Source organism: Quercus suber, unplaced genomic scaffold (genome assembly GCF_002906115.3).
Source record: "Quercus suber isolate HL8 unplaced genomic scaffold, Cork oak 2.0 scaffold_17, whole genome shotgun sequence".
NCBI classification, from domain to species: domain Eukaryota; kingdom Viridiplantae; phylum Streptophyta; class Magnoliopsida; order Fagales; family Fagaceae; genus Quercus; species Quercus suber.
Genome location: NW_027069482.1, coordinates 1,185,803 through 1,202,217, shown reverse-complemented (window position 1 = coordinate 1,202,217; position 16,415 = coordinate 1,185,803). Strand labels below are relative to the sequence as shown.

The following is a 16,415-nucleotide window of genomic DNA, read 5'->3' as shown; positions in this document are numbered from 1 at the left end:
ATTCATTTGAAAATATACTTCTGAATTAACATTTGCAGAAAAAAACCAAAAAGGTCGCTAGGTGGCTTCCTCTTCATTGCCGTGCTTTTGGAAGCTAAGAATATCATATGAAAAAGAAAAGAAAAAAAAAAGAATGATAATGACATCATCCTTTGAATCATGCATATCTATCTCCCATGCACCTATAAAAACCAACAAGTCTCAACCATATTTTCCAAAACTACTTCTACCTTTAAACTTTATACACATTGTTAATTGTTGAGTCTAAGCACAATGGGTCGCTCCCCATGTTGTGATGAGAACGGTTTGAAGAAAGGTCCATGGACACCAGAGGAAGATCAAAAGCTGACTGATTATATTAACAGTCAAGGCCATGGAAGTTGGAGATCGCTACCTAAGCTCGCTGGCTTGAATAGGTGCGGAAAGAGTTGCAGATTAAGGTGGACAAATTACCTGAGGCCTGATATTAAGAGAGGGAGGTTCTCCGAAGACGAAGAGCGAACGATCATCAGCCTTCACTCGGTTCTTGGAATTATATATATATATATATTTTTTTTTTTTTTCATTGAAACTTTGTAAAATATTGCATATAGTTCAACTTATTTAGTATATAATTAACCACTAAATCACTTCCATATGCAATTGTTGTTTCAGGTGGTCTAGGATTGCAACCCAACTTCCAGGGAGGACTGACAATGAAATCAAGAACTATTGGAACACCCACTTAAGAAAGAAGCTTCTTCAAATGGGTATTGACCCAACCACCCACAAGCCAAGAACTGATCTCAATCACCTTATGAATCTCTCTCAGTTACTTGGTGCTGCAAGCTTTGGCAATTTATTGAGTCCTTGGAGTAGTGCTTTGGGTTTACAAGCAGATGCCTCTCAACTAGCTAGAATCCAACTACTGCAAAATATGTTGCAGGTTATAAACACAAGCACACTTCTTAACATGGACAACGTTGGTCTGTTACAAAACCAAAATCTTAATCCATTTGAAGGACTTGTCAATGGTACAAGTACACTTTACCAAAAGGAGCCCTTACTAATAGGTCAAGAATATCTGAACCAGGGAGTGATCCCTCAAGCTCCTAGTAATTCCCAGGGAATTATCAGTTCATCGTCAGGATTTGAAGGTCAGTTTAACATGGAAGATTTTCTTGGTTCCAACAACAGTACTAGTAGCTTGAGCAGTTCAGCATGTGAGAACCAAGCAGAGAACCTAATGCCTGCATTGGTCTCAGGCTCTCCTGGGACTTGCACTGTTAACCAAGTGGAAAGCAAGACTGACCCAAATCAGTTCTTAACTCAATCATCTACCTCTACTAGCTTTGAAGTTTGGGATAAACTCAAGGATGATGAAATAAATGACTTTTATTGGAAAGATATATTGGAGTAGGTTCTACTCTCTAATACTTTGTTTTATTCCTTTACTTTTTATTTATTTATTTAGTAGATATGGATTGGATATAACTTCACCAATATTTTAAAATGCTATGATTAATTTATAGTATAATTTCTGTTTTTGCAGCGAATTTAACATTTTTATTATTTTAATTTCAGGTCAACACCGTCATCACCACCGCCAATGTCGTGGTAGAGCAACTACTTTTTTTCCTGAAGAAGTATCAATCCATATGAGTTTTACATAGGAAATATATTGGTTCATTTGATTCATGATTATTCTTGTATTTTAGATTTTTTTTTTTTAAATAATTTATCACTATACTGAGGCAGCTAGTGTTAAGCTACCCCTACATACACATACAGTTTTCATGTAAACCTCTTCATTGCAAATTGTTCATTGTATTGAATCCTTTGATATGTTTTCAAATTTTTTTTTCTATGAAGCAGTTGAAATATTCGGTGTGTAACTTATCTCCAAGTTTCTTTTGCAATTAGCCAACTAGTCAACTACTAACTCCATTCACTGACATGTTTAATTATGGTGTGTTCAACTCTGAAACGGAAAATTTGGCTCCAGATGCAAATTGTGACACGTTATATTGCATTTGTATGACATCCAAGCAAAAGACCTAATAATAGGAGTAATTGAGAAAACGATACTCCGTTTGAAATAAATCTACTTTGCGATTTAGGTTAAATTTTATAGATCTAAATATAAAGTTTGTCTTATTTCCTGTATTTTTTTAACTGGAATCTTTTTTGTTTTAACGAGAAACTATCACATTATCCACTAATTAAATAAAAGGTGGAAATTAAAACTCACTATCACTTGTTATTGTGTATTTAAAATAAAAAGAGACATTCAGTTAAAAAAGTACTGGAGGTAAGTCAAACCCCTAAATATATATCAAATACTACATAATTTATAATTAAGAATGACACAATACTCTATAAACAGGTAGTTCCAAGAAATTAAATCGTATTCATGATAAGACTATCCAAAACAATATGGCAAGGAAATTAATTGCAATTTGAAAAGGAGTCGGTAGTAAGTGACAAATGCCAAGAATTAATTTTATATTTATTTATTTATAAAATAAATTTATAGATGTAAATATAATTAATAGTGATTTATTCGGTTCTCAAATTTTGTTCTTGCATTGTCATATTTGTCGTTGAGAATTGAGGTTTATTGACCTTTAATTGGGTTTTTTTTTTTTTTTTTAAATTAGTTGTGGGTGCTTCATTTTCAATTTAGATTAAGTATAATTGGTCACTACCACGTGCCCTTGGTATAATGATGATCACTCCACAAATACAAAGTTCTTATGTTATGAGGTGGGGGGAGGCAAGAGTGAGAGTTCAAGTTTTCAAGAAAAAGTTTCACATACATATATATTTAGATTAAGTTAAAAAAGAATTTATATTTTATATAAATAAATAAAAAGTATAGTTAGTCAATCCTTTGACTTGTCCATGTTTTTTCTTCTTCTTCTTTTCTTGGGCGGCCTTTCACCTTTCCCAATTTAATTTAATTGCCCCCTTTTTCTTATTCTATTTACTAATGAAATTGGGATTTTTAAATTGATCAATCCTTTAATTTTTCCTCCATTAATGTATTCTTCCCAATTTAATGGGATTTGGTTTTTTTCTTTTATACAATACTAATATAAAATCTATGCATATATACGGTATAATTAAAAACAATTATAATTACACTTATATATGGTGATAATGAATATTTCTACAAGGCCAAAAAGAGACTAACTCAAGTTAGTCATCCAACTAAACCCCAATCGTTCGATACCAAGAACTCAACCAACATGATTAATTAAATCACCAATTGATAGGCATCATAGTTGTTTGACAGCCCAAGTAGACGGACAACTCTAGACATAGTCGTGCAAATATACAACATACCTTCATCTCCAAGCTTGTGTATGTACAAAGCCTAACACATGAGAGTCATCATGTCACCAATGAGCTGCCAGGTACCTATGAGTCGTTAGGTACCCTTCCTGACATCTTACAATGCAACCTACCTAGTGCCAACTCTTCCAACACACCATGGTGACGAACGAGTAGGGCCTGACAGACGATCCTTTACACTTGGCTCTCCAGTTCTTGTGTGTCCTCCACTCCATAATCTCCATATGAAAATAACTTGCACACCATGCTTAAAGATCCTCCTACTTATTTGTATCCTCTGAATATGAGAAGTAGACTCCGAGAATCTCGATGCCATTAATTCATTTCCTTCTATCACACTCCCTATATGGGAAAGTAACTAAAATCATGGAAAGGTGGTCAGCTCTAAACCCCTATATAAAAAACAAACCCCTTCCATTCGAAGGGGGCCTTGGTATATATGCTCTTATGCTTCTATGCTTAACTTTCATTTGAGTTTTATGGTGTTCATATGAGGTATTGACTTAATCATCGAAAGGTTGTTATTTGATAGGTTGACTTCACACTAATGCTCTCCGAGAGTGTGTTTATCATTTTAGGTCTTCAGGAGCCCTCCGTTTAGGCTGTCGGTTCACTAACAATTTTTTACGCATCATCATATGAGTTTAAATTATACCTAATGTAAGAGTTATACATTTTTTATATATTAGGTTCTTCGTCTTTTGCACAACATTAACTCACCTAGAACAAAAATTAAAAAAATTTAGATAGAACATGTGGGGCAAAATTAGATAATAATTAAAATTAAATCTAGATTGATGGGATCGATGTATGTATAGTGGAGACTATATTGGTTATGTTAGGGGTTCGGAGACTGTTAGGTCCTTGGAGATTAGTGTTTGTACAATTAGAGGGAGTATTTTTTTTTAATATTAATGTATGCTTAAATGTTTTATACCATTTATTGTTGTAGCCCCGTAGTAATAAAAATTGCAGCATCCACGTGGACATAAAATTGACAAAATCTTATGATTTTAATTTTTATACCACTATTTCCAATTCGACTAAACTATCTCACTAAGCTTTGGCTTTAGAAACTGAATAATGCTTTCAAATCTAAATTTTACTGTAAATACATGCATGTAACTATTATATTTTAGTTTGTTATAATTTTTATTTTTATCAAGAGACTAGCATTCTTAAACATGAAAATCGTTTAGTTTATCAGTTAAGATTTTGAACTTTTTTTTTTGTGACATATATAGCAAAGTCAAGCATGTCATCTCCATTTCAACCCCATTTGAGGAATTTTTTGGCCTTGATGTGTCTTACATTTCTTAGCGCTGTCTTACTGTGTAACATCAAAGGAAGAAACAAATTAAGTAAAGAGAAAGAAAAAGAGCTAGCTAGAGGCGGCTTCTCAATGACATTAATGATCATAACCATTGTTAGATAGTAGTATAAGTTTTGTATATTAAAGTCAGATTGTTAGTTATGTATTGTTACGCCGAGAGATATAAAGATTATTTACGTCTAATACAAGTCACTGACTGTTGCAAACTACAATTACCTACTGACCAAACCACCCAAAGTTGAGTTCATTTTTATTCTTTGAACTGCTACCTTGAGAGAGAGATTTGGATTTAATTAATTAGGTAGATTCAATAACTGGTAATTAAGTGAGAGAGACACAATTAAGTGATCCCACCTTATACGTCTTCACCAGCTTAAGAGAAATTAAACTATGCGTCTATTAATATTCTTAAGTTATTTCTATGTCAATCTCTATCATATATGACTTACTTGCAAGATTATTTGACTGGTCACAGAAACACAGATAGATGCTAGAGCACAAGTAGTAAGAACTAATCCATCTCTGTAAGATAAATCATTTTCAAAGGAGACAAACTTGAGCAATGTTGTGATCTTATCAAGAAAATGCCAGAACGGTTTGGAAATATAATTAAACCTATGGAAAGGAAAGTTTATATTTGGGGGAAATCTGGTTCCATTGAGGACCAAATATTAGCACCTATAGCAAAGAGAGGGAAGAACAAAAGAAAAGAAGAAAAAAAATATTGCAAATATAAACCATAAACATTATTCCAAGGCGAATGTTTCTCACTGCTGGCTTTGAATAATTTATTTAAAAATATTAAAAATTAGCTTTAACAAATTAAAAAGCGGTACTAAAAAAAGAATAAAATAAACAAGAAAAGACTCATTTGGTCTCTACAAGTTGTTTGTCTCATGATTAGGAAGGAATAATAATCATATATAAGAGTTAAGAGACGCAAATTGTCATCTCAAGTCCGATAAACGTTCTTTTTCAAAATCATTTTTCGTAGGTTTTTTCTTTTCATGGAAAGTCAAGAAGGAAATTATTTTTTGCTATCTCAATTTTCTACATGTTTGTTTGAAAACCTTCTTAAATCTTGACAAAGAGGTACCGTGAAATAGAATAGGATAGAATAGTATATCAAAACGAGCAAGGGAAAAGGGAAGGGGCATGTCTAACACTCTAATTGGCAGGAAGACTTTTTTTTGTTTTGTTTTTTCAAGTAGTAGTGTGACAGGACGGAGACTTCAAACCTCTCATTCAAGCACTCTTTGAGGCTGTGTTTGAATAGGAATGATAAAGTAAAGAGTAAAAAAAGAGAGAAAATAGAATTTGGTATTAGTCGGTAACAGAGAAAAGGATGGAAAACTTTTTGTGAAATCCAGGCATTTTCTCTCATGACCCACCAAAAATTAGTCTTTCCAAAACGGAGAGAAAATAAGAGTGAAAACTTGCTCAATTGGCTTTACAAAACTAATCATCTTCTTTGTTACAAGCTTCTTTTATTCTCATTCGTTTTGGTCTTTTTCTTCATTTGTTTTTGTCAGCTTCTATCTTTGTGACGCAAAGTAACATGATGCTTTTTCTTTTTTTTTTTAATCGCTAAATGGGCGTGTGTATGGCTGTATGCTATGGCTTTTTCTTTTTCTTTTCTTTTTTCTTTTTTAACTGGGCATGGTTGGTTTTTTTTTTTTTTTTTTTTAATGGGCATGAATTTGTTTTAATAAACTTGGTGAGATTTTTTTTTTTTTTTTTTTGGGGTTGATTGTTTCTTTATTTTTTTAATTGAGCACAATTTTTTTAATAAGGATATATGAGTCAATATATATCAACTTTATTTTCTATTTACTCATTTTTCTTCTCAACCAAACAAATGCATTTTCCATCTTTCTATTTTTCCATTCTCCGAACTAAACACATATGAGACAAATGAGAAAACTAAATTTCTTCTATTCTCCTATTTTTCCAACCAAACAAAACCTTAGTGTATCAATCTTCATTGCTTAATATTTTTTCCCAATTCTTTAAAAAAAATTAACCATAAAATGTGTGAAAATTTAAAAAAAACAAACATTGAAAAATATTTTTAAAGCAAAAAAAAAAAAAAAATCCTATTAAGAAAACATTTTCTGATGAAACAAGAAAATCCCAGGAGTTCATGCTAAGAACAAGGCTTACGAAAAACACAGAGCATCTCCATATCAACTTTCATTTGTGGAATGTTAAGCCCTCGTACAAGGTGAAGTTGTGTTTCATTAGCACGCAAAGGCGTCGATCATTGGTTCCTTCTAGAAGGTTTAGAGATCTGGTTTAAAGGTTTGAAGACTGTAAAAGGTAAAAGCTAGAGAATTCATTGGTAGATTGTCACTTCATGATGGATCGTAGGAGTATTTGATCAGACGGGTTCATAAGACCATCATTTCGCTTCATATTATAGAAATTATTAGGTAAACTAAAATGATTGTTGAAATCGTTCTCCCAAACCTTTGCAAGTGTGGTGAGCTAGCTTTCTTATTAACACAATATATATACACACACACACACACACACACATATATATATATATATGTATGTATGTATTTATGTATATATCTATGTGTATAAAAAGAATATCACCATGTAATGTCACATTTGCATATGTATGTATGACGGTCTTTTATTGGTTGGAAGACTATTTTAGCAGTCTTCATGGTAAACTTAATAATTTCTCATATAATGAGTTTGAGTTAATTCAACTGATAAAGTTTTTGATAGTTGAATAAAAAATTTTGGATTCAATCATCGCCTACATAAAAAATTGACTGGTATCTTGGTCTGATAATAAGAAGCAATCATCAGGAGCGGACGAGATAGATTGGAACATTTTTCCCCAAAAAAAAAAAATTCTCGTATGTTTGGGAGCGGAACCAACACATTTAAAACTTACACAAGATGTAAAAGAGAAGTTTTATAAAACTGTTTTATAAAATACTTTTTCAGTACATAGAACCTCATTGATACCCCGACATGCCATTTTGCCTCAACAATGATAGTGTTAAATGTAAATTTATTTATGAAATCAACCAATTTTTTTATTAAAAAAATTAGTATATATACTAATTTTAGCAATATTGTTTTATAAAATTATATTTTTCCCCTTTAATAATATCATCAATTATTTTAAGAGTAATGTTATAACCTCAAGCTTTTCTACAACATTTTTACAAACTCTCAAGATAGAAAATTCTTATTAGTTCGCATCTTACACCACTTTTTTACTTACTAATAACTACTTATTATATCAACACTCTGTAAAAAAGTTTGTAACTCTAACATTTTATTCCTTTTAAAGACCATAAAAAAAATTTATATACCTAAAATTTATAATAAAATATACAAACTCAAAAAAATTAGTCCAACAACAAAAATTACCAGTAACAAAGCTTTTAAAAAAAAAAAAAAAAAAAGACCTCCATCATTCTTGTAATCAAATCGTTAAGGATGGAATTGGCCTGGGAATTGGTTTGGGAATTGAGAGGTTGTGTTAGGTCACTAGATTCCACCATGGAGTCTATCGGGTCTGGTTTTTTTGGTCACACGGTGGTTTGAGCAGAGGTCCTAGGGATGTGCTTTGATACCATGTCAAAAGGTAGTATTTTTCTGTATGTTCATTATGTGTTGAATACAATCGTATATAGATACACAACAAAGGAACCTATTCTAGCCTATACATATCTTGCGGCAAAAAATAAGGACATCCCTTGAAGTATGGGATTTACATAAACAGATTTCTATACTTATCTCATTGGACAGCTCATACCAACAGTCTCCACATGGACCCACCATCATCCCTCTACCAACCACAACTCATCACATGAGTGAGTTGTGAGCAAAGTTGTGTAATTGGGTATAGCACCAGAATTTTTCTGTACTTTTATGTTGGTGCAGTGAGATCTTAATTCCAGCTCTGCTGCTTAGAATTTTTTTTTTTTTTTTGGGAAGCATGTGTCTTCTAGGTAATGACAAAATTATTTTGTTAAATTTTTTTAAGGGTTGGTTTGTTTGTTTTGGGTAAAATTGTTTTATTATGCTTAGGTTTTTTTTTTTTTTTTTNCAATGGAGATTCTCCTCAGCCTCTAGAAACCGATCCTTCATTCAGGAGATGGCATACCAAAAATGCCATTGTCAAGGGATGGTTGATCAATTCAATGGACCCTTCCTTGATTACCAATTTTATCTGATTCCTAACTGCAAAACAGGTTTGGGATTCTACTGTTACAACCTATTTTGATGGGACAGACATGTCTCAAGCCTATGATCTCCGACGTCGTGTTACTCTATGAAGCAGGCAGGTGGATCCATTGAAAAATACTACAACGACCTTCAAGGGTTGTGGCGAGAAATCGATTTTCATCGTCCTAACCTAATGGAGTGTGCTATTAACATACAGAAATACAACTCCATTCTATAGGAAGATCGAGTTTATACTTTCCTTAATGGACTAGATGACAGATTGGATAAAACTCGGAGTGATGTGCTCCAAATTAAACCATTCCCTACGGTGGAACAAGCCTATGCATTTGTCCGTAGGGAAGAGGTTAGGCAGACCGTGATGATCTCGGGTGTAGATACTACTCCAGGAGCAGTTATGGCTTCTAAAGGGATTAAGGGAAGTCATCACCAGATGCCACCGAAAACAGGAGCTCTTTCCCTGAGTAGCAGGAAATCCAACTCCTCATCCAAAACAAAACCACCATCTGACGACATGAAGTGTACCCATTGCGGCAACTCCAAACACACCTGTGACACCTGCTTCAAACTACATGGATATCTAGATTGGTGGAATGACCTTTAAGCACGAAAAAAAGGGGAAACCATTACTAATGATGACCATACTAGGAGAGCTGCTGTGGTTACCTGTGATACTTTGTTATCCCTCATCCTTCAATCCGAATCTTCACATGATCCAGGTACTTCGAGTAACGCATTTCATATCTCTACTCACAATGATGATGAGGATTGGATTCTCGACTCTGGGGCTACAGACCATATGACATTTGATTCAAAGGATTTCTCTAATACAACTCAGCTGAGACGGAGCTGTGTTGCAAATGCCAATGGGGTCACTTATCCAATTATAGGGGCTGGAATAATGACTTTATCTCCTTCCTTTTCATTATCTAATACATTACCTGTACCCTCTCTTTCAAATAGATTGATGTCTGTAAGTCAAGTTACTTCAGATCTTAATTGTGTGGTATTGATGTATTCTACTTTTTGCCTTCTTCAAGATTTTCTCACCAAGGAGATAATTGGGCGTGGTAATAAGATGGGGGGGGGGGAGGGGGTTATACTACGTGGATGACTTCAGTTCAGGAAGAGCAAATCACATGCACCACACGGTTACATATTTGGTTATGGCATCATCAACTTGAGCATCCATCATTTGGGTATTTGAAGCACTTACTACCTGGGTTATTTTCCAATGTAACACACTTAGATTTTAAATGTGATACTTGTATCTTAACCAAAATTCATAGGGCTTCTTATCTCATAAGCATGAATAAAAGTATGATTCCTTTTGATTTAATACATTCCGATGTTTGGGGACCTTCCCCAATAACTACGTCTTCTAGTCATCGTTGGTTTGTAATTTTTGTTGATGATTGCACACGAATGACATGGCTTTACCTCCTAAAACACAAAGATGAAGTATTTTCTATTTTTCAATCATTTCATACCATGGTTCAGATACAATTTTCTACAAAAATTAAGATCCTTCGTTCTGACAATGGAGGGGAATATGTTAATCAACAATTCCAAACATACTTCAACAACCATGGTATTCTCCATGAAACCTCATGTTCACAAACCCTACAACAGAATGGTACTGCTGAAAGGAAGAATAGGCATATCTTAGAAACTGCCCGTGCTCTATTGATCAATGCACATGTGCCGAATAGATACTGGAGTGATGATGTTGCCACAGTCGTGTATCTACTTAATCATATGCCCACCAAAGTCTTACAATTTCAGACTCCATTAAAGGTGCTTTCTAATCATGTCTCTTTACCTACTGTTTTGATGATTCCTCCCTGAATTTTTGGTTGTGTTGCTTTTGTTCACCTCCATAAAAATCAACGAACTAAGTTAGACCCATGTGCGGTCCGGTGTTTATTCTTGGGGTATGGAGTACACAAAAAAGGATATAGATGCTACGATCCCATTGCTAAAAGAACCTACATTACCATGGATGTCACCTTCCTAGAATCTGAAAAAAATTTCCCGTCACTGGTATTCAATTCCCCTCTTCAGGGGGAGATCTATGGTGAAGAACGGAATTGGCCTGATGTTGAAGTGTTAGACATTGGTGACAATCCAGCACATCAGAATGATGACAATGACATAGTTGAACATATACCTAGATCTGAACCTAAACCTGAACCTGTACCTGAACTTCTAAGAACTAAAGCTAAACCAATGCCTGAATCATCGAAAGATGCAGAATCTGATGAATCCCTCCACTCTTTAGTACTCAATGACCTTCCTGCTGAGAATATTCTTGGGTAAGCTCTCCTACCACACATTTACAAACTAATGCTATAAATACATCTGCGGGTTATGTTCTACCTTTCAAACACAATCGAGGCAAGCCTCCAAATCGATACTCCCTAGACATAGAAGAACGGTGATGCAAGTATCCAATAGTGAATTATGTGTCTACTCAAAGATTATCGAAACCTCTTAGGGTGTTTGCACATACACTCTCCTCATGTCAGATTCCTAGTAGTGTTGAAGAAGCTTTATCGGATCTGAAATGGGCTCAAGCTATAAAAGAAGAATTGGAGTCGTTGCAGAAAAATAACACATGGGTTTTGAGTGTGTTGCCTAAAGGGAGGAAGACAGTGGGGTGCAAGTGGATTTTCTCCATTAAATATAAAGCAAATGGGTCGATTGATTGATACAAGGTGAGGTTAGTGCAAAGGGTTATAAACAGAAACATGGTATAGATTATCAGGAAACTTTCTCACCTGTAGCCAAACTAAAAACTGTTAGAGTTCTGTTATCTCTTACAGCAAACTTAGATTGGCCATTGCACCAACTTGACGTAAAAAATGCATTCCTCCATGGTGATCTTGAAAAGGAGATTTACATGGATATTCCACCAGGCTATACTGCTACATCAGAGGCAAAGATCACATATAGGTTACAACAAGCATTGTATGGACTAAAGCAATCACCTCGAGCATGGTTTGGCAGGTTGAGTTCGGCAATGAGGAAATATGGGTTTCAACAAAGCAATTCTGATCACACTCTCTTCCTAAAACAACGATGGGGAAAAATAACAGGCCTCATAGTCTATGTAGACGACATGATGATTACAAGGGATGATGTAGAAGAAATATCCAGGCTTCAAGAGCAATTGTCAACTGAGTTTGAGATGAAGAACTTAGGAGGGCTTAAATATTTTTTGGGCATTGAAGTGGCAAGGTCAAGACAAGGCATATTTCTTTCCCAAAGGAAATATATACTAGACTTGCTGGCAAAGGTAGGATTACTAAAGTGTAAGCCTGCTGATATTCTAATTGTCCAAAATCATAAACTTAGAGAATGTGTGGACCAGGTACCAGCAGACAAATAGAGGTATTAACGATTAGTGGGTAAACTCATCGATTTATCTCATACTCAACCAGATATTGCTTATGCTGTGATTGTAGTAAGCCAGTTCATGCACTGCCCGAGTGAAGACCATATGGATGTTGTAATGCGAATCCTTCGTTATTTGAAGTCCTCTCCTGGGAAAGGACTTATGTTCTCAAAGAATGGTCATTTGAAGGTTGTTGGCTACACAGATGCGGACTGGGCAAGGAACATCACAGACAAGAAATCTACTGCTGGGTACTTTACTTTTGTGGGAGGCAACTTGGTTACATGGAGGAGCAAGAAACATAAGGTAGTTGCCTTGTCTAGTGCTAAAGCTGAATTTCGGGGAATGGTCAAGGGAATATGTGAGCTCCTTTGGCTGAAAAAGCTGCTAGCTGAGATCAGTGTTGCTCCTAGTTCCGAAATGAAATTGTTCTGTGATAACAAGGAGGCCATTGCTATCTCCCACAATCTGGTTCAACATGATCGCACTAAGCACGTTGAGGTGGATCGGAACTTCATCAAACAAAACCTTGAAGAAAAGATTATTCAGCTTCCATTTGTTAAATCAGGAGACCAGTTGGCTGATGTACTCATAAAAGTAGTGTCTGCAAGGAACTTCTACAACTCACTTAACAAGTTGGGCATAAGAGATATTTGTGTGCCAACTTGAGGGGGAGTGTTGGCGTGAGCTGTCCAATGAGATAAGTATAGAAATCTGTTTATGTAAATCCCATACTTCAAGGGATGTCCTTATTTTTTGCCGCAAGATATGTATAGGCTAGAATAGGTTCCTTTGCTTTGTATCTATATACGATTGTATTCAACACATAATGAACATACAGAAAAATACTACCTTTTGATAAGGACAGCCCTCTACCAACCACAACTAGCCATATGAGTGAGTTGTTGTCAAAGTTATGTAATTGGGTGTGGCACCAGAATTTCTCAAAAGTACAGGAGGTCTTAGTTCATTATCATTATTTCCATTATGATATTTTTTAATTTCATGGGTTTATATTAATACTATAATATTAGGTATAATTTGTATTTTATATTAGATATTTGGAGTTGTATTCATATCCAGATATAATTTGGATGGCAAAAGTAGGACTAGGAGATGGTAGTAGGCATTAAGTAGTTAGTACTAAGCAGGACTAGCTCAACAACTTTGGGGTCTTAAGCGAAAATTTTAAGCAGGACCTTTTTATATTTATATATATTTAAAATCTATTTTCTTATTTTTTGAAGTGCAAAATTACTAATTAAGTATTTGTATTTAACTTCCTCTAACATTTCTTTTTCAATTGATAATATGTTTAATCCATGTAATCTTTCTTATGACACAGTAAACCTTAAATAAGATTTTATTAATTTTAGTTTTGAAAATTTTCTTTCTACAAATGCAACTGTAACAAGTATTGTTTGTAACATTCTATAAACAATATATGCATTTGGAAAAAGAATCTAGCCTATTTAAATAATTAAGTATAATAATTGGATTATTTTCTTTTTTCTTTTTTCTTTTTTCTTTTTTCTTTTTTTTGGAGAGAGTTTCAACCTATGGCATCTGCTCCTAATGATAGATATTTATCATCAGACCAAAACACCAATCGTTTTTGGTGTAGACGAAGATTGAACCCCGCCTATGGAGTGTTTTCATCTATTTGCATAATTAAGTACAATAAATTAGTGAAAGCTAAAATAGTATAAAATACTATAACTTGTTTAAACCCCCAATTTTATAATACCGGCTTAATCGCTTTTGCTCTAATTTATCTAAGTGCGGAACAAGAGTAAATGAGACACAATAATTGAAACAACTCTCTAAGGCCTAAGTATATACAATGAACAATAATGTAAAGTTTAAAGAGTAAGGCAACAGATGCAAACACAAGATACCACCAAAACGTGTTATCAAAGAGAAAACCGAATAACTCTGCAAAAAACCTCTCTACGACCCTCCAAGTTGAAATGATCCACTAGTGAATAAGTTGGAACACAAGGATACCAAAAATACCCTCCAAGCCTAATCTACCCAATATACTTGAGCCCTCCAAGTTCCAGCTACCAAAGAACTTCTCAGAGTTTTGTCTTCACTAGCTTCCCGAATCCTGCAATATCGCCCAATTGCATCCGCCAAGCCTCACCGGCTCATTTTGACAAATCCCCAATGCTCCCCAAGCTCCAAATCACTCTCTACACTCTTAATAGGTGTGGATTGTGTTTGGGTACAAATCTCCTCTCAAGATATAACAATAGGAGAGGAAATGAGAAGGGACTACAAAGATTTCTCATTTAAGGATGAGTAGCTCTCTCTAACAAGGTGAGTGTGTTGTAGAAACCTCTTTCTAGGGTTTTCTTCTAAATAACCTCCTTACAATTTTGTGGGTGATGAGGGTATATATAGTAGGGTAAATAAGAGAAAATATCACAATTAAAATCCAATTGGTCAGTGTATCTTGTGGGTTGGCCAAGTCGCGAGTGACTTGCGAAACACACTAATTGATAAACTTTCTCATGTGCTTCTCACACGGCCTTTCGTGGATGATGCAATCGCGAGCAAGTTGGGAGTTAAGTCGCGAGATCGACTGTCTTGAGAAATCTTCACCAACTTAGAACTAAATTCATTACAAATAAATCCCACAAAATACAAGAAAATAAATTAATGAAATTACAAAACTTTTTGTCATAGAATAAGCCAACATAAATGTTATGTGAAAAATCATAACTTAACAATTAGTATTGTTATAATACAAATGACTTGTATGAATAATTAATTGTACATCTTTAGACAATAGTAATTAATAAAGTAGAACATAAAAGTCTAAAAGATAGTGTACAATTTAGTGGGTGTGTGCCTATATTATGAGTATACATTGAGATTAAGTGTGGGCCATGGGTTATGCGTGTAAGCTGTGGTGTAGCCATGGCCTTTGTGTAGTGCATGTGTGCCAGTGTGCTGTATTGTCATTAACTGTTGTCAACTGGGTACATATGCAGTGGCAATGTGCAGATTAAAAAATTTTCCTACAAGATAGAAATTCTACTCTAACTTAATCTAAATATATATATGTATGAAGCTTCCTCCTAGATACTTGAACCCCAACTCTTACCCCTCACACCCCATAAACACTTACACTTGTAGAGTAACCATCGCGTCAAGGGTGTGCGGTGGTAAAATAAATTTTTTAATAGTGATACAATGGGGCCTTTTTAATCTCTTTTGTATTTTAAAATACAATGAGACATTTTTAATGCATTCTATTGACCAGTAAAATGATTTTTTTTTTTAAATCGTAATTAAAGTGTGTGTGTATATATATATATAATTTTTTTTTTTTTTTACAAGTAGAGGCCTTCTTTGATTTGGAGGCCTTAGACAACAGCATCAATTGCATGTATAGTTGAGCCAGCCCTGGTAGTAAGCTAAGTGTTCATTTTAAAACAGCTTATTTAGCATTTTGCTAAAAAAAAAAAAATTGTTAAAAATGTGCTAAAGTATACTCATACTTTGAAAAAAATTTAAAAAGTGAGAAAATACAAGAAAAAAAAAAGCTGACCTTATAAACTGTTACCAATCGCCTTAACTTTGGTATCAGTCATTATATCAAATAAAAAAGGTTTTTAAAAAAAGTAAGAATTTTTTCCCCTTATTGAATCCAAAAAATTGATAACACAAGTTAACTTTTGATATGAACCTCTAGATGGTGCTGCAGGTATTACACTGAATCTCAGTCCTTATATTATTATCTTCCAATTTTTTCAAACAAAAAGATATGTGGCATTAAAACAAATCCAATAGTCTTAAAAAGCTTATGTAAACCGCACAAAATCAAGTAAATATCAGTTGTTACAACTTTGACTGAAAATCGGAGAAAATTGAATGATTTAAATGGGTTGAGATATTTCTGTATTCTTCTCTCTCTTTTAAAATACTCTTGTTGTGGCGCTTCCCTGAATATGTGTAATTTATTTTATCTATTTTCATAAAAATTAAATCACCATCCCAAAAAAAAAAAAAAAAAAAAAAATTCTCGTACAAAATACTCCAATTGTCGTTGTTCTCACTCCTCTCTCCACAGTAAGATGAAAAATGCCTTCGCCCTTTCCCGAACTAAACTTGCCTCACAAAGCA

General features: G+C 34.2%; 1 protein-coding gene across 1 annotated transcript; it reads left to right on the top strand.

The window, feature by feature from the left end:
• Positions 1–211: 211 nt before the first annotated feature.
• On the top strand, positions 212–1,874 carry LOC112034724 (transcription factor MYB41). The gene is made up of 3 exons (XM_065759923.1): positions 212–529; positions 648–1,395; positions 1,564–1,874. The coding sequence occupies exons 1-3, from the start codon at positions 274–276 to the stop codon at positions 1,598–1,600; spliced, it is 1,041 nt and encodes a 346-aa protein (XP_065615995.1). The 5' UTR covers positions 212–273; the 3' UTR covers positions 1,601–1,874.
• The last annotated feature ends 14,541 nt before the right edge of the window (positions 1,875–16,415 follow it).

Coding starts and splice junctions, on each gene's coding strand:
- LOC112034724 (XM_065759923.1), top strand. CDS start 274: ATGGGTCGCTCCCCATGTTGTGATGAGAACGGTTTGAAGAAAGGTCCA. Junction 530..647: donor CAGCCTTCACTCGGTTCTTG/GAATTATATATA, acceptor TATGCAATTGTT/GTTTCAGGTGGTCTAGGATT. Junction 1,396..1,563: donor TATTGGAAAGATATATTGGA/GTAGGTTCTACT, acceptor TTTTAATTTCAG/GTCAACACCGTCATCACCAC.